At 26.7% G+C, this 25,318-nt stretch overlaps 5 protein-coding genes across 9 annotated transcripts in view; 1 reads left to right on the top strand and 4 right to left on the bottom strand.

The window, feature by feature from the left end:
* Positions 1–8,949, top strand: part of LOC124953421 (Fanconi anemia group J protein homolog) — a 65,702-nt gene extending 56,753 nt beyond the window's left edge. For both annotated transcript variants that reach the window (XM_047504776.1, XM_047504775.1), the window contains 12 exons: positions 3,610–3,672; positions 4,097–4,202; positions 4,333–4,437; positions 4,842–4,935; positions 5,026–5,250; positions 5,512–5,748; positions 6,029–6,352; positions 6,597–6,905; positions 7,477–7,815; positions 8,133–8,329; positions 8,417–8,468; positions 8,575–8,949. In XM_047504776.1, the coding sequence (XP_047360732.1) occupies positions 3,610–3,672; positions 4,097–4,202; positions 4,333–4,437; positions 4,842–4,935; positions 5,026–5,250; positions 5,512–5,748; positions 6,029–6,352; positions 6,597–6,905; positions 7,477–7,815; positions 8,133–8,329; positions 8,417–8,468; positions 8,575–8,682 (2,159 nt within the window). In that variant the 3' untranslated portion in view covers positions 8,683–8,949. The remainder of the gene's footprint in view (positions 1–3,609; positions 3,673–4,096; positions 4,203–4,332; positions 4,438–4,841; positions 4,936–5,025; positions 5,251–5,511; positions 5,749–6,028; positions 6,353–6,596; positions 6,906–7,476; positions 7,816–8,132; positions 8,330–8,416; positions 8,469–8,574) is intronic.
* Positions 8,476–9,807, bottom strand: LOC124953430 (coiled-coil domain-containing protein 86). Its single transcript, XM_047504793.1, has 3 exons — positions 9,495–9,807; positions 9,229–9,433; positions 8,476–9,105 (listed from the first exon to the last, which is right to left on the bottom strand). Exons 1-3 carry the CDS (start codon positions 9,662–9,664, stop codon positions 9,016–9,018), a joined length of 465 nt encoding a protein of 154 aa, XP_047360749.1. The 5' UTR covers positions 9,665–9,807; the 3' UTR covers positions 8,476–9,015.
* A 307-nt stretch (positions 9,808–10,114) lies between these two features.
* On the bottom strand, positions 10,115–18,640 carry LOC124953426 (phospholipase A2 isozymes PA3A/PA3B/PA5). 3 transcript variants are annotated; one of them, XM_047504783.1, is made up of 5 exons: positions 18,313–18,640; positions 13,219–13,464; positions 12,170–12,507; positions 11,554–11,764; positions 10,115–11,193 (listed from the first exon to the last, which is right to left on the bottom strand). In XM_047504783.1, the coding sequence occupies exons 2-4, from the start codon at positions 13,462–13,464 to the stop codon at positions 11,572–11,574; spliced, it is 777 nt and encodes a 258-aa protein (XP_047360739.1). In that variant the 5' UTR covers positions 18,313–18,640; the 3' UTR covers positions 10,115–11,193; positions 11,554–11,571. The 3 variants fall into 3 exon arrangements, with proteins under 3 accessions (XP_047360739.1, XP_047360740.1, XP_047360742.1); XM_047504784.1 differs by lacking the exon at positions 18,313–18,640 and adding an exon at positions 18,171–18,294; XM_047504786.1 differs by lacking the exon at positions 11,554–11,764 and having other exon boundaries at positions 18,313–18,631.
* Positions 18,641–18,974: 334 nt separating this feature from the next.
* Positions 18,975–21,785, bottom strand: LOC124953425 (apolipoprotein D-like). 2 transcript variants are annotated; one of them, XM_047504782.1, is made up of 6 exons: positions 21,627–21,664; positions 20,972–21,082; positions 20,567–20,689; positions 20,363–20,489; positions 19,952–20,047; positions 18,975–19,799 (listed from the first exon to the last, which is right to left on the bottom strand). In XM_047504782.1, exons 3-6 carry the CDS (start codon positions 20,684–20,686, stop codon positions 19,318–19,320), a joined length of 825 nt encoding a protein of 274 aa, XP_047360738.1. In that variant the 5' UTR covers positions 20,687–20,689; positions 20,972–21,082; positions 21,627–21,664; the 3' UTR covers positions 18,975–19,317. The 2 variants fall into 2 exon arrangements, with proteins under 2 accessions (XP_047360738.1, XP_047360737.1); XM_047504781.1 differs by lacking the exon at positions 20,972–21,082 and having other exon boundaries at positions 21,627–21,785.
* A 1,039-nt stretch (positions 21,786–22,824) lies between these two features.
* Positions 22,825–25,241, bottom strand: LOC124953423 (cyclin-dependent kinase 1). The gene is made up of 4 exons (XM_047504780.1): positions 24,709–25,241; positions 24,032–24,327; positions 23,614–23,933; positions 22,825–23,514 (listed from the first exon to the last, which is right to left on the bottom strand). Exons 1-4 carry the CDS (start codon positions 24,743–24,745, stop codon positions 23,271–23,273), a joined length of 897 nt encoding a protein of 298 aa, XP_047360736.1. The 5' UTR covers positions 24,746–25,241; the 3' UTR covers positions 22,825–23,270.
* Between the last annotated feature and the right edge of the window lie 77 nt (positions 25,242–25,318).

Below are 25,318 nucleotides of genomic sequence, written 5' to 3'. Positions count from 1 at the left end.
TAAAGTATTTATTCATTAACATTAATTATTGATATTATAAAAAGAGATAAGTAAAAATTGTAGTTAAAAAAAAAAAGAAAAAACAAAACAAAACAAAAAAAACGATAAAAAAAAAAGAATAATAAAAAAACAAAAACCTAATACTAAATGACAATAGAGACAATAGTTTCTTTCAATTTCGCAACTTATCGTATAGTTACGTAAGATTAAAAGAAAGAAGATAAGAAATATCTTTGGAGAAATTAATCAATGAGAATGTAATGTCCCATAATCTTAATTATCTTTATAAATATCACACGCGATCGTACAATCTGCCTGCCGTTTCACGTCCATTCAGAAATACAACGTCCGAGTATGAATGAACTCGTTTCACGTCGATCACTCTCATCTATCTCTTTCTCTCTCTCTCTCTCTCTCTCTCTCTCTCTCTCTCTCTCTCTCTCTCTCTCTCTCTCTCTCTCTCTCTCTCTCTCTGTCTCTCTCTTTATCTCGTTCATTTCACTCTCGTTCACAACGCGCATATGCTGAATAAACAAACAGTCGATTGGCGAGCATAAAGCCAACGATTCTTCCTCTTTCTTCTTATTTTGTATCTCTTTCTCTCTCTCTATGGTTTATGTCTTATCAGAGATAGAAATTCACTGAGTGATAATTAATCGTGATTTTAAGAGCTCTCCCTCTCTCTCTCTCTCTCACTCTTTCTCTCTTTCCCTCTTTCTTTTTGCCAGCTGCAGATCTTTGAATGAAAGAGATGGATAGATAGATAAAAAGATAGATACATAGAAGAGAGAGAGAGAGAGAGAGAAAGTGATATGGGGACCACCATGAATGCATTTCCGGAATTATAGTAATCGATGACACAGTCGAAGTTCTGTCTTCGTGCAGCTGTGAATTCGACTTCTCTCTCTCTCTCTCTCTCTCTCTCTCTCTATCTCTCTCTCTCTCTTTCTTTCTCTTTTTTCTTTTTTTCTTTCTCTCTTGAGTTTTTTTTTCTTTTTTCTTATACAGAGTGTAACTTTCTGAAATCAGGTCGTTCGTTTATGTCGAATGATTCTATGAAAATTTTAATAGAATTATCGTATATATCGATGATATAAATATTTTAATTTTTATTTTATAAATTTTATTTGGAATAAATAATTATTCAAATAATAATAGGAATGTTTGATTGATTATTATCGAATTGCATTTCTTTCCTTTTTTTTCTTTTTTTTGTTTCATTTTCATTTTACATTAACAAATAATAATTATCCAGATGATAATTATATATATATATATATATATATATATATATAATATTTTTTATGTAATTTCAATATAAACATTCATTGAATAGCGAAATTATATTATAAGAAATGTTATTAATTAACATAAGTTATCATTGTACACAATAAACGTATTATATATAAATACATACACACATACACACACGTACACGCGCATACGTATAAAATATTGTGTTTATTATAAAATATTTTATTTATAAATATTTTAATACGTAAATATTATCCACATTCACATATTACTTCAACATTCTCACTATACATAGATATATATGATTAAATGCTGTTAACACACATGCACATGGAACATAGAGATATAGAGACATGAAAATGTACATATAAAGAAACAAAAAATGTATGTACATACATATGTATATATATATATATATGTGTGTGTATATATATATATATATATATATATGTATATAGAGAGTATAGGCTCGCGTATTCGTTCTCGGAGGATGCTATTCATCGGAAGAACCCATGAGAGAGGGGGTCTGATTGGTGAAGGGAGAAGGACGAGAAGATGGAGGGCTCGAGGGTGAGGCTAAGACAGGAGAAGCGGGACGGGGGCCAATCAGAGAGCCACGGACTTGGAGGATGTCGTTGCCTGGCAACGAAACACACCCCAACACCCGAGGGGAGAAAACCCCCTGAGGCAACTCTCTCTCTCTCTCTCTCTCTCTCTTTCGGTCTCCCTTTAACGTAGCATCGATACAGTCGGTGCCGAAAGTTATCGCACCCTTGAGAGCAGCCCTTTTCGACCCTGCCGCACAGATTTATTTCTCTTCTCTTTTGCACAAGCGGATGCTCACGGACAATTAAGCCACCACTGATGAGTCCAATGAAGGGAGGAAGTTGAAAGTGAGAAGAGGAAGAGAGATAGATAGATAGTTAGATAAATGGAGAGAGAGAGAGAGAGAGAGAGAGAGAGAGGGAGAGAGTGATAAAGGGAGTAGTGGGGAAGAGAGAACTTTCCCTTTGTCTCTTTTCAAAAATATCATTTTCATATAAAATAATATTTAATAACAAATATATGCATGTGCATGTGTGCTTTAATTATTATTATTATGTTATAATAATTATAAGCACAGATTGATGTACAATGATGATAAATTAAAAGTGAAAAGAGAAAAAGGGATAGAGAGATTAGAGAGGAACATAGAGAAATTTTTTCGCTTCTTATATAAAATTTAACATTTAAAAATACGAAAACTTTTATTATTACCATTATTATTATTATTATTATTATTATTATTATTATTATTATTATTTATTTTGTTAAAATAAGATTCAGAATTATACAAATATATTCCGTAATTATATATATTCTCTCTCTCTCTTTCTCACTCTCTCTCACTCTCTCTCTCTCTCTCTCTCTCTCTCTCTCTCTCTCTCTCTCTCTCTCATTCTGTCGATTTATTTATTATATAGATCCAGAGAAACGTCTGAATAGAAATATTATGATCTCTCGATCACATCATGATCCGCCGGGCAAATAGAATTTTCCTCTCGGTACCTTTTTCAAATCCCTTTTAAAACTCAGCTCGTTTATCGAAAGCCGATTATATACACGTACACACATACACACATACATACATACATACATACATACACACGTATACACTCATACATACATATATACATACATATCAAGCCAATTGGAGGATAGCAATTGTCATTGAACGATCATTCCCATTTTTCTGACTCCTTAAATCGTAGGAAAAGGATTAAGATGCTTCATCCTTTGAATTCTTCCTTTTTTATCTCTCCTTTTCAATCCTTCTTTCTCAAGTAGACCTTTAGACTCTATATATAGTATATATATATATATATATCTTTCTCTCTCTCTCTCTCTCTCTCTCTCTCTCTCTCTCTCTCTTTCTCTTTCTTTTTTCACCAACGAAAGGATTAAATCGTTCTATTGATCTTTCTCAATAGATCCCTCGATCCTTTCACGTGCCAACAGGAGCAGCCACTGTTTTGACATTCGTCTCTCTTTCTTCTTTCCTTCCTTCCTTCCATCCATCCTTTCGTTAAGCTATTTAATCCTTTCAATTTTTTTCTTTTCCTTTTTTTTCTGTCTTTCTTTCATTTCTTTCTGTCTCTCTCTCTCTCTCTCTCTCTCTCTCTCTCTCTCTCTCGCTGTGTGCGTAAAAAAAAAAAAGAAAAAAACAAGCCAACGAACAAATCCCTCTGAAAATCTTACAAATATGTATAAAAACTTTTATAATCCCCTTCATTGATTTCGTTTACTTATTAATTATTTTTTTTTTTTTGTATTTTCTTTTTATTCCTTTTCTTTTTTTTTTGTTTTTCCTTTTAGAAATCATCAAAAACAATCTCGATCGTCGAAACGATAAATGTCTTGCAACAGAAGAGGACGATGGTAACGTAACATAAAATTTATTTTTATATGCAAAATATACAAGGTGTCAAAAGTTAGTTTTTACGTGATTTAAAAAAAAAAAAACAAGAAAGAAAAATAAATACAATCGATCATTACTCCTTTCTCGAGTGATATTTTAAGCTGGCGATCTAATAAAATCTAGTCTGCAATTGTGTAGTTTTAATGATTTTTGAAAAAGAAAAAAGAAAAGAAAAGAGAAGGAAACGCAAAAATATCTAAAAAGTCTCAAGAGAAGACTTTTAAACTAACTTTTGACTCCGACTTAAAGATTTTTGAATACCCCAAAATCTGTTTATTTATATTAAAATTTGTTGATATCGTTGTTATTATTATTGTCATTTTCTTATCTTTTTCTTGTTTTTTTTCCTTTTTTTTTTCTTTTTTTATTTTTGTTTTTTTTTAGATTGTACTGTGATCGAATCGACGAGCTCGCAAGCTTCTCTCGATGGATCGAAGAAACGTTCTGAAAATATGATTAATTTGGATGATATCCTCAATGAAAATAAAGAGTATAAAATAATTGTTTTTCTTTTATATATATATATGTATATATATATATATATATATACACTACATAGATTTCGTGTGGGCAATTATAATCTCGATTGATTGATTTATTTGTTTATTTGTTTATTTAAGGAAGACACGTTTGAAAATACCAAAGATTTATTATGGAACTCGTACCCATAGACAAATCGAACAAGTCGTGAAGGAACTTGGCCGGACTGATTACAGAAACAAGAAGTAAGAAATAATAATTACATTAATTTGTCTTTTATATATTATCAAGATATTTCTTTTACATATGAATATGCGAAGAAAAAAATTTTATTGCCCGTTCGTTAATTTATTTTTTTTCTCTTTTTTTTTTTCTTTTGTTTCTTCGTTATTTCAATTATTTCCAATCAGTCGATTCAATTCTTTCAATTCGATTTATAACAAATTATAATAATAAATAATATTTAATAATATAGAATGTATCGTATGTATTTAAAATATTCGTAATAATTAAATGATTGAATAATCTTATACAGTTATAATATTACGTTCAAAATAATTTTCAAAATCTTTAAATTGCTTAAATATATATTACATGATATAAATATTTTCTTTTATAAAAATTGTTAATAATAAATTCATCGTTTTAGAATGACTATACTGAGTAGTCGAGAACATACCTGCCTTCAAAATACCACGAAGAACAAAACAGAACTTTGTTACAATCTACTCGATCCTGAAAAGGTCTTACAATTGAAATTAATAAATATCGTATAATTAATTGACTTTTACTGATTGACGTATATAATTCATTTTTCTTTTCTTTTTTTTCAGTCATTCGGATGTATTTATTACACTGAAAAAAATAAAAAGGATCTATCGACGTTCTCTCAATTGGAAAAAAATGGAATAACTATGCCATACGATATCGAAGATCTCGTCGAAGTTGGAAGAAAAAATCAAGTTTGTCCGTACTTCGCTGCTAAAAATTTAGCAGCGGAAGCTGAGATAATAATCTGTCCTTACAATTACATCATCGATCCTGACATACGTGAAAGCGTAATTATCATTCCAATTTTATTATTTTTATCTTTATTTTTTTCTTTTTTTGAATACACATATTACTATTTTTAAGATATTCGTTTCTCTTTTTACGAACTTCAAAAAATTGATTTATTCGTTCGTTTCCTTTTTTTTTTTTTTTGTTTTCCTCCATCGATGGTATGAATTACGTGACAAAAAAAAAAATTAATGTTCGTAAAATCATAACTGACGACGATCCATAATTCGTTTATTAATAAGGAATGATTTATTTCATAGATGCAAATTAATTTGAAGGATCAGGTAATCATATTCGATGAGGCTCATAATATCGAGGACATCTGTCGAAATGTCGCCAGTGCCGATTTTAGGGAAGATCAATTACACTCGGTTCTTGAAGACTGTAGAGTATTGAAATCAAAGGAATCCATTGAACAACACGATGCCTACTCGACCATAATTTCTTATATCGAGAGTCTCATCAATTGTATGAACACCGTTACTCTAAAGCCAACGGTATATATATTTTATACACATTTATATATACATATATATATATTTTTTTTTATTTTTTTTTATTTTATATAATCCATATATCGCATAAATAAAAAAAAAAAAAAAAAAAAAAAAAAAGATTTAACAACTCTTTTTTATATATATAAACAAATTTTATATTTACATACATATAAATAAATTTTATATTTATATATATATATATATATGTATGTATGTATGTATGTATGTATGTATGTATGTATGTATGTATATGTATCTATATTAAACGTATTTGTTTTAGGATAAAAATGATGAAATGAATAGTTCTCATTGGACGGGTAAACAATTGATCGAATTGTTTAAAATGTTCAATATTGATATGTCAAAATGCATAAAAATAATAGATGCCGCACAAATAGCAATATCTGAATTTAATAAAATAAAAGAAAACCTTCGTGTTGTAAAGTATGATAAATTAAATAAATTTAAAACAATTATATCACGAAGTACCAAAATCATTCTTCAACGTTTGATATTCGCATTAAAAATGATCATTTCCGATGAATATGCGAATGATTATCGAGCTTACATAAACGAATCTTTCGTTTCCGATATAAAGTTCAAAGTATGTAAATATTTCTTTCCTTCTTATTTATTATTATCGTTATTATTATTATTATTATTTTTATTATTGTATAAAATTCATTAACAAAAAAAACAAAAAAAAAAAAAAAATTTTAAAATATAATCAAAATTCTTTCACTTTTCTTATCTGATCGTCTTCTCTTCTCTTTTTTAAATTCTCTTTCATTTCTTATTTTGTCATTTCTTTTCCTTTTTTTTTTGTTTTTTCATTTTCTTTCTTTTAGTTCACAGACGATTCTTGGACGTCATCACAAAGAACTGGAAAACGTTTGAGAAGTTTCAAATTGATTTGCATGAATCCTGCTGTAATCTTTGCACCTTTGGCACGTGAAGCAAGATCGATCATATTGGCATCGGGTACCTTGACTCCTATAACTTCTTTCCAAAGCGAACTTGGCACGAAATTCGCTCATACACTTTCTGCCAATCATGTGATCAATAGCGATCAGGTTTATGTCACTTGTGTACCAAAGGGACCAACTGGCGTATCTTTAAAAGCTAATTATCAAAACGTTAATAGCTGGAATTTTCAAGTAATTTGTTAATTTTTCTTTTTTCAATAATTATAAATCCTTTCTTTCTTTCCTTTTTTTTTTTCGAGAAGGGGCGAGGACATTTCTTTTCTTTTTCTTTTTTTTTTATCTTCTGTTTTTGTTTTTTTAACACAACATTAGAGAACAATCTTGTCTGAAATAAAATAATAAATTACTATAGTAAATTGTTTTTCACATCAGACAATAAGAATAGTTTCTTATTAATTTTATATAACTTTTGTATAAATTATTTTACATATATTTCTATTCTCATAAGAATAGAAAAATTATTTCAAATATGTCTCTTTCTTCTTTTCTAATTAATATATATATATATATATATAATATTTTCTTATTATTTAATTATCATCTAATACGTTCTGATTACTACTTATGCGTACGATTAAACGTTTCTTATATTTAATTTAAAAAAAAAAAAAAAAAAGAAAAAGAAAAACAAACGAACAAATTTTTCAAACAATTAAATCCACTCGTACATTGTTATTATTTTTTATAATATAATTATATAACTTAATAATAATAATAATAATATTATTATTATTATTTAAAGGATGAACTTGGAAAATTGTTGCTAAACATTTGCCAATCAATACCGCACGGAATATTATGCTTCTTTTCGTCGTATTATATGATGAATAATCAAATAAAAAGATGGAAAAGCAATAATTATTGGGAGGAGATAAAAAGATACAAACGAATCTTCATAGAGCCACGTAATAGTAATGATTTAGGAGAAATATTGAAAGAATATCGGGAGGCTATTGAGGAAACATCTTATGTAAATACAAATATTGAAACGTTGTCAGGTGCAATTTTATTTGCAGTTTTTCGTGGAAAAATTGCTGAAGGTACTGACTTTAGTGATAACGAGGCACGTTGTGTATTAACAGTAAGTATCCAATGATTATAAACAAAAACAATAATAATAATAATATTATTATTATTATTATTATTATTATTATTTAAAAGAATATATTTAATATTAATTTAGTCGATGATATTATATAAGCGATTTTTTGAGAGAATATATTTTTTCCTTTTTTTGTTTTAGGCTTTTTTTTTCTTTTCGCTTCGTTACAGAAAAATTATTGTTAAATAATTCACATCTAAGATATCTTAAAATGAATAAATATATAAATTAAAATCGCTTTGATAATAATCTATTCCAATTATTATTTATTATGTATTATAAATTATGTTTGTTAGATCGGCATACCATATGCTGTAAGAACAGATCCAGAAGTAAATTTGAAATGGATGTACAATGATGAAAATTCTTCTAAGGAATTACTCACGGGATCCGAATGGTATACCGTACAAGCATTTAGAGCTTTGAACCAGGCTATAGGTCGATGTATCAGACATAGGAATGATTGGGGCATTGTTCTCTTAGTAGATGAAAGGTTTCTTTAATTATTTATTATTTATTATTTATTATTCTTTTTTTTTTCTTTTATATTGAAGAATTTTATTTACAAGAATTTTCATAGATTTCAGGCTCCATCTAATATTAATTATTTACCAAAGTGGGTCAAAAAGATGGTGAGAGATTTTTAATGAATGTATTAGCTTTTATTTAAATTGATTTGATCATAATTATTTTCTTCTTTTTTTTTTTTTTTTTTTTTTTTTTCTTTTTCCTTTATAGTGGAGAAGAAATCCAGGTATTAATCTTATCAAAGAATTGGAAAGTTTTGTGATGGAAAGAAAGACTCAACAAGAAGAAGAAGAAGAAGAAGAAGAAGAAGATACGTAATAAGATTATTTATGTGATTTTTTTTACTTTATAATTCTTTTTTTTTTCTTTCTTTCTTTCTTTCTTTCTTTCTTTTTTATACAGTTAAAACTTTATCGCTCCTTAAGTAATATTAATTTACCATTATGATATATTTTTTATATGATATAATTAGTTGAATTTATTATGCTTTAACAATATTTTTAAGAACACTTTATTGAACGTTATTTGTATAGCACATTATTTTCTTATCTATTTGAGAGCTGGTTTTTTACTTTTTTAATTTTTCTTTTCTTTTTCTTTCTTCTTTTTTTTTTTTTTTTTTTTTTTTTTTTTAAAATTTTTCAATCTTTTTCAATTGTATGTTTTATCATTTGTATCCCTTTTCTCAATCAATCTCAATTGTTTCTTTTTCATTCTCTTTAGTTTGGCAGTATTTTTAATCTGCGAATAACCAAAGCAAGTAATTAAGATAACGTTGTTATTTAATTGATTAACTTAAAAGAAGAAAAGGAAAAAAAAAGAGAGAGAGAGAGAAATAAATAAATAAATAATTGTTATACTCACAATTTGTACAACTTCACCCTTCTTTCTATTTTCTTCTGCTCTCTTCAAATTTTCTATTCTCCTTTGCTTCTTTGCTTCCTTTTCTGCTTGTTTTTGTTCCTTAATTGTTCTCGACATTTCCTTGGCACGTTGCAAATCCTCCCTCAATTTTTGTTTCTTTTCAAGGGACAACCGAATACCTTTGCTCTTGACTATAGATGAAAATCTAAAATAAACATAATCGAATATAATTATAATAGATCAATTGAATTATAATTTTTAAATACCTCTTTTTTGGTTCTTTCCATATTCTACCGGATTTTGGTTTCCCTTTTGGCATGTCCATTGTTATCTGATTTCTTTTCCTTGTATTAATTTCAATTATATCTGATATGTTATCATCGTCAGATGAATTTTCTTCAATTATATCTTCCATTCTAATTATCTTCTCTTCCATTTTATTTCAATTCGTAATAAATTAAAAATTAATTACGAATATCACGAAGTTTCGTTTTTCACGTGTAAACAATATCTTTTTAGGTTAGAAACTCACGTGGACAAGTTAATAAAAAAAAATATATATATATGTATATACTACTAGCGAAATCTATATGAGAACTGACGAACTAAAATCGATAGATAATACGTGACATATGATAAATGATCTATATTACCTGTGGTTCACAATTCTGTACAAAAATATAAGACTGAGTCGATAAATGATAACACATATATTTGATATTTTTATAATTAAGTAAAATAATATTGCAATTTTATAATTATATAGTGCTATAATGATAATCTAATAAATTGAAGTAGTTTAATTAATTTCAATAATTGTAATATATTCTATGGAATATATTAAAAAGTATTAATAGGTAGAAATACATTAAGACAAACTGACATATTTAATATTTCATATTAAGTTAAATATTTAATATATTAAGTAATTTAATATAATTACATTGTTATTATAAGAGAAACATAATTAAAGAAACTATGATAGAAATATAACAGGTCGGTAAAACAGATTACCGACTGATATCATTTACCGACCCAATAAAACATTAAACGTCGATATTACAGATTTTCTTTACAATTGTGATAAATATAATCGTTTTTTCTTTTTTTTTTTTTTTTTTTTTTACAAGTTACGAATATATAAAATAATTCATTAATTAAAATTAACAAACATATTCTATTCAAAATTAACACATTCTCCATCTTATCTTAAAAATATATAATCTTTGATATTACTTATGTACTACAGTGTAATAATTATCACTATTAATTAATATAAAATATTTATAAGAAACTATATATATATATATATATTTAATATTTTATTACTAATAATTATTAATTAATTATTACCTATATATATATATAAAAGATACTATTAATAGTATCGTTGTGATAATAATATATCGATAAAATGTCATGCAATACGAATTATTTGCAATATAAAAAAAAAAAAAAAAAAAAAAAAGGAAGCAAAAATTTCTTTAAAGACATGCACGTATCGAGTGTAAAATAGATATGTATTAATATTATTATAGAGTCTCTGGTATTCAATCGAATTCAAAATAAATCCATATATAAATATAAATATATAAATATATAAATATATATACACATATACATATATATATATATATGAATATTTATATATATATAAATCCACCCCGGTCATACCTCATAAAATTCCATAAAGCAAAAAGGACAAGTGATATGAATAAAACGCAATAATCATCGCGAGTTTCCCATTGTGATCATTAATTTTAATTGATCCATTTTCTTCTTTCTTCTTCTTCTTCTTCTTTTTTTTTTCTTTCTTTAACCATCACCATCACCACCATCATCGAATTGTTCTCTCGCTGTATTCATATATTCATATTCAGTGGCATCAATGGCACGTATTTATCACTTGGCCGAAATTTGTACTCCGAGCATAATCTATTTGACACCGCTTCGGCATAACCATTCCTATGGAAAAAACCAAAAAAAAGAAAAAAAAAAAGAAAAGAAAAAAAGAAAATAATATAATTATTATAACGATAAAACAATTTATCAATGATTTGTTTTTTTTTTTTTATAAAAACAATACATAAATCACTTTTTTCTTTTTTTATGGAGAACACAAGACAAATGTTAGTATAAAAGAAAGGAAAATAATTAACATTAAAATGTTTAGTATCGTCAGTATACCACCATTACCACCACCATCACCATCGTCATTATCTCCATCTTTCTTTGTTATCAATGAATTTAATAAACGTGTTAATAAGAAAGAAGGAAAAAGAGAAGAAAAAAAAAAAACAAGAAAAAACCAATAAAGATTGATACTTCTATTAATGTCACTCTTCAATGATCTTGAAAATAATTCAAGAAATTCTTCTGGATATCTTGTAACCTATCAAAAAAATCCCTGATGAGCTTTGAAAGTGGTGTCTGGTATAAAAACTTATTACTTTTTCCAATTTCCTTATGCTTGTCAAAATTTAGCGGCTCGTAACTCGCCAGTTCTTTCCAATACGGAATACATTTCTCGTAGGATCTATAATACGTTGATGTGAAAAAATAAAAAAAAGAAAAAAAAAAATTTAACTAATTAACCTAATATCTTAACGTTAACAATGCAATGGATGTGCGGTCAAAAGTCCTTAAGTGATTTAAAAAAAAAAATCAATTACTCTATATTACTGATTTCTATAGAGCTGATTTTATTTTTTTTTTTTTTTTTTTTTTTTTTTTTTTTTTTTTTTTTCTGTAAATCGTAAAATTACAAACGGCCAATTACGAGTCTAGAGAGATAGACCCGAAAGGTATTAATTGATTTTTGCGAACAAAAGCTTGGCGACTGTTTCTGATAATTAATTGAAACAAAAAAAAAAAAAAAAAAAGAAAAAGAGAAAAACAATACAGTAAAAAAAATATTAAGAATAAAAATAATTACATATACCTTTGCCATTCTGAGCACGGTCGTCTTTCCTTCAAACAAATTACTTGTATAATATTGAAGTAAAGTGCACCGATAGTGTTGGCAACCTCAGTATTAAGATTTTGTAAACATCTTCGAAACTTTGCGTCACAGTCACAATGCATACGTATGATAGGTGAATAGTTACATATACTATGGATACATTTTTGCGGTTTTAACGTTATTGGACAGTGATCGTGTTCCCTGCAACATGCATCTTCTGCCGTATGATGACCTAAATCATCGTAAGAAGTTGCATGATTTCCTGGTCCGCACCATTTCGTTCCAGGATATACCAATCCAACTGCTGGCGTTTGATTCTAATCATCAAAAAAATATATTACAGATTAATTTTTAATTAACATAATTAAATAATGAATTATTAATATAAAAATAAATAGATGGATGAATTTTAATAGAATAATAAATAAATTTAGATTGGATTAAATTTTTAATACGAAAGAAATTAAGAAAAAAAATTTTTAATAAATAAACAACATCGACTCACCCTCCCCCCACTCCCTCTCTCCCTCTCTCTCCCTCTTTGTTTATTTCTTTCTTTATTTTATTTGTTCCGCATTTTTTTATTTTTCAAAATAAGTTCTTATTCTTGACGATTTAACATATAGGCGATAAGAAATATGTCGCATTATAATAAATAGAAGGAAACAAAAAGAAAAAAAAGAAAAGAAAAAGAAGGAGAAGGTCATAGCAAATAGATTTATGGTTGAACGTTCGTAATATTTTTTTTTACGATCTAACTTTCGATATCCTTTTACACGATATAACAATAAAATTTGAAGTTTCAAGTGAACAGTTATTTGTCGTTTTTTTTTCTCTCCTTGCTTTTTTATATATATATATATATATATATATATATATATATATATATATATATATATATATCTTTCAAACAGGTTTTTTAAAATTAGACTACTTTCCTTTTTTTTTCTTTCTTTCTTTCTTTCTTTCTTTCTTTCTTTTTTTTTCTTCCTTTCGATTTTTCGTCTGACATAATTGATTACGTTTACCTTAAAAGTCAAACAAGTCTCTTCGAGATCGGCAACGAGATTACTTGGCATATGTCGAACTTTTTTCGGATCTGCACCGAATATCATTTTCTGAATGATACCACGATCATTGTAAATAGAACATATTGGTTCGCCGGCATTTAATTCTACCATTTTGGACATCGTTGTATCGGCAACAAGAACGCTTGCCATTGTATTCTGAATCCATAGAATCGAGAAAATCCAGAAGAACGATAAGGTCAACATCTGCAAGAAAAAATTTTCAATGGTTGAACATTAAATGATTAATTTTTTACGCCACGAAAAATGTTACTTCGTATAAAATATTAATGGAGTAAGAAAGTTTCTTTTTCTTTTGCGCGAAATTTTATATCAAAAAAAAAAAAAAAGAAAAAAAAAAAAAGGAAAAAGAAATTATATAATAAAAGTTGAAGAATTAAATAACCAATTTTATAGCAAGGAAAAAATGACGACGATGATGAAATTTCTATTGTGAAATTTGCATTGAAATACAGTAATATATTTGAAAATGTATTAAAGGAATCTTAAAAAAAAAAAACCACCAATAATATGCATATATGTATGTATGTATGTGAAAAAAAAATGTCTTCAATGAAATATTGAAAAATGATGAAGCAATACAACAAATTCTCAGAGAATAACATAAAAGAATTATTTTCATTTTATATATTTGACGATGGTAATTGCACGTTCGTGAGGGTCGGACTCAAAGAGATTGTTCAGCACGTATCCCGGTCACTTTAACGAGTCATTTGAGGGGTAGATCGATTAAATGTCGACTAGCCTGATATTAACCACGATTATTTATTTTTCTTCTTTCCGACCGGGTCAAACTCATCGTCCTCAATAACGATACTTTTATCCACAAGCTTTATGCGATCTTTTAATATCTTCCTCCCCCTCCCCCCCCCCCTCTCACTTCCCCATTTTTTCACAATTTTTCTTCATATATTATCATTTGTCATTAAATTGGAATCAACGTGGAATCATTTGTCCATAGATCCTTTTTTTTTCTTCTTTCCTTTTTCTTTTTTTTTTTTCTTTTCTTTTCTTTTCTTCTCATAAACTTGCACTAAATAATCTCTAATGTTAATTTAAATGTTCAAATGTAAAACACAAAACAATGAAATAGATACCACGATGAACGACCACAATGACTATATATATTACGTACGTAGAGAATCGTGAGATCGATATTGTCTATGTATTTTACAAGGTCAGATTATAAAAATCACTTAATAACCATCGTAGATAAGAAAAGAAAGAGAGAATTATTATACCTGAAAGGCAGCGAATTATTACTTAATATTCGGATTCTGTATTGTATCCTGAAGGAAAAAGTAAAAAAAAAAAAAAAAAAAAAAAGAAAGAAAAAAAAAGAAAGATAGGTATAGAAAATAATCTTAAAATTCATTCCCAAGGTTTACAAGTAATGATCATTCATTCTTTCTCTTTCCTTCTCTCTGTCCTTTTTTGTACATATGAAAGGAAGAAAAAAAATCAAAAAAAAAAAGAAAAGAAAAGATTATGAAAGAGTTCAAAAATATAAATTATCTTTAAATGTAGGTCAAGATCGAACAAGAATTCGACACTGAACATTTCACTTCGATTTCATCCGATAAAATATATAGTCTTGTTCATCAGACCTGTTCTTATTTCTTTTCTTTCTTTCTTTCTTTCTTTCTTTCTTTCTTTCTTTTTTACCTTTTTTTATTCACTTTTGAAGTTAAAAAATTATAACAACATTATGTTTATCGATTGTGATAATTCGATATAGAAATGAATTAATATAAAATTAATAATAGTCTAAAAGAGATTGATTGAAAATGATCTCTTCGTTTTTTTTTGTTTCTTCTTTTTTTTTGTTTGTTTGTTTGTTTATTTATTTATCTATTCGTATATTTTTTTCGCGACGACTAATTTTCTTAGATTATTATGGAAATTAAATGAACAAATGAGATCGTAAAAGTTCGTAACAAAAATTGAAAAAAGTACTTTTTTTTCTTTTTTTTTTTTTTTTTTTTTTTTTTTTTTTTTTTCGATTTACTTACACATTTCAGGACAATTAAGTGTCAAATTGTTATTACGAAAATAAATTAAACAATATAATTGTGAGAAACTAATCGATGAACTAATGAATTTTATTAATGATTGATATCGAAAATTATTCTAAAGATATTGAAAAATTTTTCAATCAATTTAAAAGCATAACTTTCGTCGATTTCCTTCAACGAAGGTCATAGACATTCTAATACAACGATGACATATTAGTGTTCTCCGAGGATGATTATAGTGAAGAAGAATTTAATTATAAAAAAGAAGAAGAAAAAAAAAAGAAGAGAAAAGAAAAGAAATAAAAAATAAATATATATATATATATATGTACACATATATTTACATAATACAATTTATAAATCATTCCTTTTCGTGTTATTAAAATTTTTTTAAGATATTAATTATATAAATATTATAATTTTCAATATATATTTTTTCTTTTTCAAATCTTTATTTTTCTGGAATTTTTCTTTTCTTCCTTTTTTTTTTCTTTTTTTTTTTTTTCTTCAAATAATAATATTTCATCGAAAAAAAAAAAAAAAGAAAAAAAGTAATACAATTATTCATCGTCGAATTTAAAATATTGAAATCGTTCGGTAGGGTCACTTGATATAAAAATTACTCTCGATATTGACCCTGTTAAACGTGACTACGATTGAATCGTCCTAATTCGATTGACTGATCCTGAAATCACTACATTGAAACGGGAACATCGTTGATATTGTATTAACTCTTACGAGAAATGTGGGTCACACAATCAACTCTTATTGACGAACTTGTGCCTTGAACCTGGACGAATCTAATCGATTATTACGAGAAAAATAATGCCGATGAATAATGATAAATAACAATGATAAATCGATGTTTGTTAATAATAACCAATGATGATCGATGATGATCGATGATTATTGTTAAACAATAATTTAAAAAAAGGATATATATATATATATTATTGTGAAATATTATTGTGAAATAAGAATTAATTTTATAAAATATCAAAATATATAAAAATGTTAAATATGTTGATTTAAATATATGTTCATTCGTAAAGCAAGAAACTTTGCAAAACGATACGCAAATCGATAGGCAAAGTCTAATCTACTGTTTTTCACTGGAGGTCACTGAAAACACATGTAAATTGAACTCAAATCGATAATACGATATGAAATGTTAACTTTCTTCTCTAAAGTTTTTTTAATGTCATCGATTTGACGTCTTCTCGACCAAAGAATGTACAAACATATCAATGATAATGCACGACGATACTTAAACAAAAAAAAAAAAAAAAAAAGGAGAAGAAGAAGAAAAGAAAAAAAAAAGACAAATAGAAATAAAAACAAAAAGTTGATAGTGAGACGAAGATGCAAAAAAAAAAAAAATTGATCGAAAAAATAATAATTAAGTGACATGAGAATAATTTAAAAGTGAAGACGAGCATTAAATTAATAACAATGAAATAATTAATAATATAATAAAAATATATACAGATAAAGTCGTAATAATAATAATAACAATAAAAAAAAAATTTTTTTAATTAAAAAAATAAAAAAATGAAAATAAAAGAAATCAATAAATTTCGGAATAATTCAAAGAAATAAAAAGCTTTTGAAATATCAAGCCTCTACTCATTCTAATTATTTTCCATCTATCCTTTCAACTGATTCAAATGATTCTACATTAATTTGTTATTATTAACATTCCTCTTTCTCTCTCTCTCTCTCTCTCTCTCTCTCTCTCTCTCTCTCTCTCTCTCTCTCTCTTTCCAATCCCTTAAAATCCCCAAATTAAATTTTAATGAAATAAATACATTTGTTTTTATAAATTACGTATTATAAAAATTTTGACGTGTGATTATGAATAGAATTTATTAATCTTTTTACTAAATTTTTATTTAAATAAAATTGACCTTAGCTCTTAAAAATTGAGATAACAATAGCTTATTAATTAATTGATATTAAAGAGAGAAAGAGAGAGAGTGAGAGAAAAATGATCGACTCAAGAAAATCGTAGAAATAAAAATGTCATAAGGTTTGGAAAAGGAGCTGAGAGATCCAATATACGTAGGTGGATAAAAACTGACCTGCGCAACCCTTAAAAGTACTAGGGTAGTGGTGCAGTGCGCAATAATCAGTCTAACAGTCATACGTACATTGTACACTATGTCTCTAATTTAATATTCTAATTTATCATCAATAATTAATTATCACCAATAATAATAATAATAATAATAATAATGATGATGATAATAATAAACTTTCTCGTTCCATATAAAATCGTCAAAAGAAAACTTCGTTGCAAATACATCTTACGAAATATTAAAAAAAAAAAAGAAAAAAAGGAAAAAAAAAATCTGGCGTTAACAAAAAAAAAAAAAAAATACTTACAAAATAATATCCAACGTGTTATTAATTAATAATCATCAGTCATTTATTTAATTGAATAATTGAATGAAGTGTTCGACGTGTTTAAAACTTAATAAAATGAACAAAAAGAAAGAAAAAAAAAAAAAAAAAAAAAAAATCTCATACCAATATAATTAACATACAGTCGTTGAACACAGGACATAAATTTTGTTACCACATACATGTGTATACAAAAGTACAAAATAAAAGTGTCTAATTTAAAAAAAAAAAAAAGAAAAAAAAAGGAACAATTAAAAAAAAAAACAAACGATCATACTAATAAAACTGATACATACGTAATCATTATTATTAAATCATACATCATCTGTTGACACTGTGTACAAAAAAAAAAAAAAAAAACAATTCCTGTTGGAATTGTTTCTAGAGAAAAGAAAAAAAAAAAAAAGAGAGAAGAACGAAAATAAAAACAAAACAAAGGATTATTCGAATCGAATCAAGATACAATTAATTTACGTTTTTATTAATGTTAATTAATATTCCCTTGAAAAATTCTATCGATATCAGGTGAGAAGTGTTCGATCTTCTTGTTTTGCTTTTTCCTTTTGTTTTTTTTTTTTTTCTTTTTTTTTTCTTTTTTGTTTTCTCTACGACTCACGTTAACTTCAACAAATCAAGTTGTCCACTTCGAAATTCTTTTCCTTCCGCAAGAGCACGAAAAATTTCTGTTAGTCACTCTTCAGCGGTTGCTAACGGACTGATCCGTACGTTCGAACGTCAGGATACTAATATTCGTGAACAGCACATATCGCATGTATTAGGGGAGTTTAATCACGTGACGAATGTTTATAAGCATCTATAACATTGCAAATAGGCGTGATTTGACATTTAAAGTTCATATAATCGATTGATAAAGATAATATATCATATTTTTTCTAAACAAATTATTTTCTGACTTTTACGAAACAGTAAGGAAGAAAAGGAGGGGGAGAGAGAGAGAGAGAGAGAGAGAGAGAGAAAACACAAGAGAGAGAGAGAGAGAGAAAACACAAGAGAGAGAGAGAGAGAGAGAGAGAGAAAGAGTTTACTTCAACGAGATATTTTTCTTATCATTTTTTCGTTCATTGAACAAAACGTGAACAATTTTTTTCTCATTGACTAACCTGACACTATGAGTACTAATTTTTTTTTTTTTTTTTCATTTAACTTACTCTACGATAAGTTAGATTAAAAAAGATTTCCATTGAAATCTTTGATATTAAATCGATTAGTTGGACACACACACATATATATATATATATACAAAATAACACGATAATATTATTTTGTGTTTAAAGTATTATTATTTTTGTTTATATATCCTACGAGAAGATACATCTCAATGTTGGTATTTCTAATCTACTTAATCTGATATTACGCGTATATATTTTCTTACAAAATTGAAATTACAAGCTTGTACCATCTTGACACGTCTTTTTTTTTCTTTCTTTCTTTCTTTCTTTCTTTCTTCCATTCCTTTCTTTTCATGTCTTATTTCTTTTATATTGATATATAAGAAGCATAAAAAAACAGAATAAAATAAAAAATGAAAAAAGAATAGAAATTTACTAATATCATTTCTTTTCTTTTTCTTTTTTCAAGTTAACAATCATTTCTAAAATTTTTATGGAATCCATTCGACTTCGTTAGTCTCGTATTTTCCAGAATCTCTTATAACTGGTATAACTCTATGCGTATTCTCTGGTTTCGATGTTGTACTTTCCTCAGTACCAGTTATCTTATGATAAACTTTACTACCAGCATGTGCAACCCATTGTACACCATCGCCAAGCTTTTCGCCAGCTTTACGTACGGCACTGCCAAAGCTTTCAGCGGTGAAAGTATTAGGATCGATATTTATGTCGAGAGTATCATTATCCCGTGGACAACCATTTTGAGAAATAATACTAAGATCATAAGGATCTATTCCGTAACCTGACAATTGTCCTTTTATCCTATCGATAATACTCTTGTCAAGATCACGACGTCTTGAAAGTATAGTTGCACTTTGTCGATGGGCAAAAGCTAATTTCTGACAAGTGAATATCCCAGCATAATTGTCATAATCTGTAGTAAAGATTATGTGAGATGCTGTACCTGCTATACCTACAAGAAGAAAAAAAAAAAAAAAGGAAAATAAAAAATATTATTTCAATATTTGCTTCCAAATCTTTTCAATGAATCAGATTTATTTATATATATATATATATTTTAATATGTTTTCCTTATCTAATAATCCATTAATTTCATTTACTTACTAAGAGGGAAGTTAACTTGCATTCGAGCTGGAGTACTAAGTTCTGGTACACTCAATTCACCGGTATAGTGATACTCATGTTTCAGTGGTGTAAGACCTGTATAAAAAGACAGAGAGAGAGAGAGAGAGAGAGATCACACAATTACGGATAATTCATCCCACTTGAAAAACATTTATCCTATTGACATGCTTTTATCAAACCGACTAGGGTTCACGTATTATTCTTATTTTTTAATCTATAAAAACTTTTCCAATAATGTTAAATATAACTATAAAATATTATATTTATATATATTGTTATAATGAATATAAGAATCATCTAAATTTTCTAATAAGGATACCAGTAATGTTGAATATAATTATTGACATATATATATATATATATTATAGTAAATATAACAATTAAACTCACCTAATATAGGATGATCAGAATCTTGAGTTATCAAGTATTCTCCTGGTTCTTCGCCACGAGTATAATTGTAAGAAATGCATCTACTTGCCGTAGATGTTTTCTGAATGACATACCAGATTCCTAGAAACTACAATTTCATATAATTAATATGTCTAAATATGTCACAGTGATTAAAGAGTGTCTTTTAACGATCAGTATCATTACCTTGTTCATTTGAAATCCATGCATAGGTTCTACTATGGGACAACTACCCATGTGATAAGTATGAGCTTTAGCAAGTGTTAAACACCCTGCTAGGGCAATATAGAAAAGGATCGAGAGCATCTTCTGAAAATAAAATGTAGTGAACAGATTAGGAAAAAAAAAAAAAGAAAATAATATCATCTCTTAAAAGTAAACAAATAAATTTTTATTTTTTTAGAAAGTACTGTTAAATTCTCATCAAGTTTCTATTGAAATCTATTGAAAAATATGCGGGTAAAGTAATGGAAATTAAAAGATAACAAATAAAAGATAATAAATAGGGAATTGTTTATATATATATAGAAACAAAAAAAAAATCCTATATTAATTGAAATTTGGTTACACTACATAACAAAGCGATTCTACCGATGATTCCGATGATATCCGAGCTTACATTAAACTCGATGATTCACTCGACCTTGGACACGCATCGAAGAGCAAAGACCTCTGATTTACGCTTCTAACTATGTTTTCTTCCTTTTTGATAGACGTGAATTATTTAAAACAGTGAAAAAAAATTTACATACGATTATGATCGACCTTTCCTCGACCTATTCGATCTTTCCTCTTTTAATAGAAAAATTAATTACAAGAATATCTATTATATATGTATATATACATATATGATATATATATATATACAATGATATATATATATATTATTTTAAATGAAAATATATATTTTGTTGAAAGCACAATCTACGTTGTTTTATTGTAAACAATATTAATGTTACTTTGTTCTTCGGTTGTCTTAATAAAAAAAAAAAGAAAAAAAATTATTTGTTAAAAAACAATTGTACAATACAAATGTTATGAAAATTTCATTGTTTTTACTATCGCATCTTGACTGAAGTCAAAATAAATGTAAATATAAAACTTACAATAAATGAAATAATTAATTTAATAAATATAATATTTAATTAATTATTATTTATATTGTATAAGTATTAGTTGAAAAATATAGGAGAGAGAGAGAGAGAGAGAAAAAGAGAGAAAGATAAATATAATGCAAGAGACTCACCGTCTAAACGTCTATCCTTAGTTCTGAACGCAAACTGTAAACAGTTTATTCGAGGCTTCACTTTATGTGCTAGAGATCTCCCCACTCTCTCTCTCTCTCTCTGATATTCAATTATACGTCATGCAAACGTTAAATCAGTAGTATGCAGGAGAGAGCAAATGATGATGTGGTTCCTTTCCTATCCCCAGATGAATAAATTCCTGTGAATAATAAAGATAGATTAAAGAAAAAAAAAAAAAAAGAAGAAGAAGAAGAAAAAGGAAAAGAAAAAAAAAAAGGAAAACAAATTTTACAAGAAATTTTATAAAACAAAAAATAATTGTTAATAATTTTACATCATTATAATTATAATTATTATTATTATTATTATTATTTAATTTCACTTAATAATTTACCATGTCCTTGTTTATAAATATCCGCAAGTCGTTAATTCCTTCAATTAAATTTGACACTGGATTTCTTCATTTATAATCTGCAAACTCTTACAAATTTGTTAAATTGATTTTTTTATTTTTTTTTTATATGTAACGTCATTTTACAAGGACGAAAAAATATTTAATATTATATAAAAATGTAATTAAAAGTTTTACTATTTGTAACAGGGGTCCAAAGATTGTTGTTACATTGTTGCTCATGATGACGCATCCTAGTCGACATATAAGTGAAATTATTATAGGGAGTATGGTTCTAAGAACTGGTAATATCCTATATGGCTTCCATTCCTTCCTCTAAATAATATAATACGATTTTGTTGAAAGGTTAAAACGTTGTTAATTCTTTGACAACTGAGTCATAATTAACACAATACCTTTATACCAGAGATACATAGTTCATTCATACTTGAATGATTATCTTGTATGAATGAAAGGCTTTGTGTATAAAAAAAATTGTCCTGTATTTGCAAAATAATTTACAAATATTATGTTATTCTAAAGAATATACATATGTAATATTTATCGAGAGTTTTTCTTTAATTTTTTTCTTTCCGTTCCCAAAAATCATTATTATCTTATTTACTTAATAAATCATTAAATTTATCCGTTCGCATTCATATCTTCCTTCACGCATTAGATATCAGAGTATAGTAAAATAAAAAAAAAAAAAAAAAAAAAGAAAAAAAAGAAAATAAAGAAAAAAAAAGAGAGAGAACACTTAATTAATATAAATTATAAATGAGATTATTTCATGAATAATATTGTACTAAAAATGTTTAAGTATAATTTTAAAGGAGTTCTTAGTTGTCAATATAGATACAAAATATTATAATAGTATCATGTAATCATTACATCGAAATTGTCTTGATTTATAATTGTGATATATAGTACACACATTGGAAGATGTAAGTGTACAAAAACACTAAATAATAAATTTCGACAAATTACTTAATATATAATATAATTAACTTTAGTATGTAATGAGCATATAGTCATATCCATCAACTAAAGGAATGTTCGCACTCAAATAACTTAACTCACATCCCTCCACTATCCTAAGAAATATTTCTTTTTTTTTTTTTTTTTCATATTGTCGCACGATTAAAATGTCATAAAGAAACACAACGAACGTATCTTTGTTTGTTTGTTTGTTTGTTTGTTTGTTTGTTTGTTTGTTTTTTTTTTGTTCTTTTTTTTTCCCCCTTTCTCATTATGCAGATGGTAACTTTCTAATATCCAAGTCTTGGAAATAAGGATGTTTCAAAGCTGCCCTTGCTGTTATTCTATGAACGGGATCATAAATAAGCATTGCCTGCAATAGATCAAGTCCATCCGCGTCAAGATTCTTTACTTGGGCTTCTAGATTGTTTGTTACCCAGTTTGGAAATGTTGTTTTATAATCATTTAATTGTGTGACACCAGGCCATATTTCTTCTGTAGGCGTTCTTAAAATCCTATTTAAATGTCATTAGAAAATATATTTATAATATTGTTTATTTTGAATGTGATTGAGAAAAAAAAAAAAAAAAAAAAAAGAAGAATATTCATCTTACCGAAATATTCTAAACAATTGATCGATTTCGCTGTCTCCTTGAAACAATGGCTTCTTCGTTGCCATTTCAGCAAAAATACAGCCAACACTCCACATATCTATGGCGCAAGAATATCTACTAGCTCCAAGAAGAATTTCAGGTGCTCTATACCATAAAGTAACAACCTCGTGCGTGTAAACTCTGACTGGAATTCCAAATGCTCTTCCTAATCCAAAATCTGCTACTTTGATAACTCCTTTTGCACCAATTAATAAATTTTGTGGCTTCAAGTCACGATGTAATACTCTACGTTTATGACAGAACAAAATTGCTCGTGTTATCTGAAAGAAAGATGAGGTAAACAAAAAAAAAAAAAAAATATATATATATATATATATTTGTTTAATTGTCATTGTTATTTCATGGCTTATATACAGACCTGATATAAATAGGACTTGACTGTTTTAGGTTCTATCATTATACCATTTCCCAAACTGTCCATATATTTTTTTAAATCCATAGTAAGGTACTCAAATATAAGATACAATCTAGATTCTTCCATGAGAACGTCGACCAAGCTAACGATATTTGGGTGTTTCAACTCCTTAAGAATAGAAATCTCTCTGATTGCAGTCGATGGTACACCTTCGTCATCGCTTTCTAAGCGAATCTTTTTCATGGCTACAATTTCACCAGTCTTTTTGTGTTTACCTTTATACACAACACCATATGTACCTATAATATCATAAATGAAAACTTTATTAAATACTTTTTTCTTTCTTCTTATATAAATGATAATGATTTACGTAAAAATAATTAAATATCAAAATTTGTTCATAAATTATTGTACGCGTATAATGTACACTGATAATATAATAAATATGTAATATAATTTAATACACAAACACAAATATATTTATCACAAATGTTTGAAATAACCTTTAACACAAACTAAATTTATACTTTACATAAGTCATATAAAAGCTGAAAATGAGAAAAAGGATAAATTATAAAATGTATTAATATAATTAAAATTTATTGATAACTAAATCGTGAAAAGAGCTAACAAACTTTTTGTAACATCGTATAAAATATAACAAAAATTAGACGCTTTACCTTCACCAATTTTTTCAATCTTAACAAAATTATCCATGATCTTAAAATGAATAAGAATCGAGAATGTCTTAAAGCTCTATTCCTATATAATATTTATCCTTAATATAAATCACAATAAGCTAAATAGAAGAGCATAAAAAAAAAAACTTATTTCACATGTCCTACAACTTTCTGTGTGTTGTCACGTAACGTTCAAATTCAAACGTCGGTACGCCATATTGTTAAATACATTTAGAAAGTAACTCGGTCTCTTCCGTATAACATCGGACATTGGATCGACCAATCAGAAGAGGCGTTGCATTTCTATTATTTTTTATAACCCGCCAAATATAATGCAATTGTTTCTTTCAATAAAAAAAAGAAAAAAATCGCGTAATATCGACATAGGCACATTACTTTTTAAGTAAATTTTATAATAAAATTAAAAAACAATGAAAGAATTAATAAAAAGCAATAACTCGAACATAACCACGAAATTGAAAGAATAGTCGACACGTCGCTATGTCTTTCAAGAATGAACAATTTTTACATAAACACGATATGAAACATTATGTATATAAATATATATATATATATATAGTACTTTAATAATTTTATATTTTTATTTAAA

The sequence above is a fragment of the Vespa velutina genome, chromosome 12 (genome assembly GCF_912470025.1).
Source record: "Vespa velutina chromosome 12, iVesVel2.1, whole genome shotgun sequence".
In the NCBI taxonomy this organism is placed as follows: domain Eukaryota; kingdom Metazoa; phylum Arthropoda; class Insecta; order Hymenoptera; family Vespidae; genus Vespa; species Vespa velutina.
The sequence above is the reverse complement of the archived record's forward strand: the minus strand, read 5'-3'. Positions and strand labels throughout refer to the sequence as shown.

What these genes read in the sequence shown, in the direction of transcription:
- LOC124953426 (XM_047504783.1), bottom strand. Translation starts at nt 13,464, where the DNA reads ATGTTGACCTTATCGTTCTTCTGGATTTTCTCGATTCTATGGATTCAG. An exon ending in AGACTTGTTTGACTTTTAAG is followed by an intron (nt 12,508 to 13,218) that starts GTAAACGTAATC and finishes TTTGATGATTAG; the next exon opens with AATCAAACGCCAGCAGTTGG. An exon ending in CCGTGCTCAGAATGGCAAAG is followed by an intron (nt 11,765 to 12,169) that starts GTATATGTAATT and finishes AACGTATTATAG; the next exon opens with ATCCTACGAGAAATGTATTC.
- LOC124953423 (XM_047504780.1), bottom strand. Translation starts at nt 24,745, where the DNA reads ATGGATAATTTTGTTAAGATTGAAAAAATTGGTGAAG. An exon ending in GATTGAAAAAATTGGTGAAG is followed by an intron (nt 24,328 to 24,708) that starts GTAAAGCGTCTA and finishes ATGATATTATAG; the next exon opens with GTACATATGGTGTTGTGTAT. An exon ending in CAATTGTTTAGAATATTTCG is followed by an intron (nt 23,515 to 23,613) that starts GTAAGATGAATA and finishes ACATTTAAATAG; the next exon opens with GATTTTAAGAACGCCTACAG.
- LOC124953425 (XM_047504781.1), bottom strand. Translation starts at nt 20,686, where the DNA reads ATGCTCTCGATCCTTTTCTATATTGCCCTAGCAGGGTGTTTAACACTT. An exon ending in ATGGATTTCAAATGAACAAG is followed by an intron (nt 20,490 to 20,566) that starts GTAATGATACTG and finishes ATGAAATTGTAG; the next exon opens with TTTCTAGGAATCTGGTATGT. An exon ending in GCAAGTTAACTTCCCTCTTA is followed by an intron (nt 19,800 to 19,951) that starts GTAAGTAAATGA and finishes TTCTTCTTGTAG; the next exon opens with GTATAGCAGGTACAGCATCT.
- LOC124953430 (XM_047504793.1), bottom strand. Translation starts at nt 9,664, where the DNA reads ATGGAAGAGAAGATAATTAGAATGGAAGATATAATTGAAGAAAATTCA. An exon ending in TGGAAAGAACCAAAAAAGAG is followed by an intron (nt 9,434 to 9,494) that starts GTATTTAAAAAT and finishes TGTTTATTTTAG; the next exon opens with ATTTTCATCTATAGTCAAGA. An exon ending in AGGGTGAAGTTGTACAAATT is followed by an intron (nt 9,106 to 9,228) that starts GTGAGTATAACA and finishes GGTTATTCGCAG; the next exon opens with ATTAAAAATACTGCCAAACT.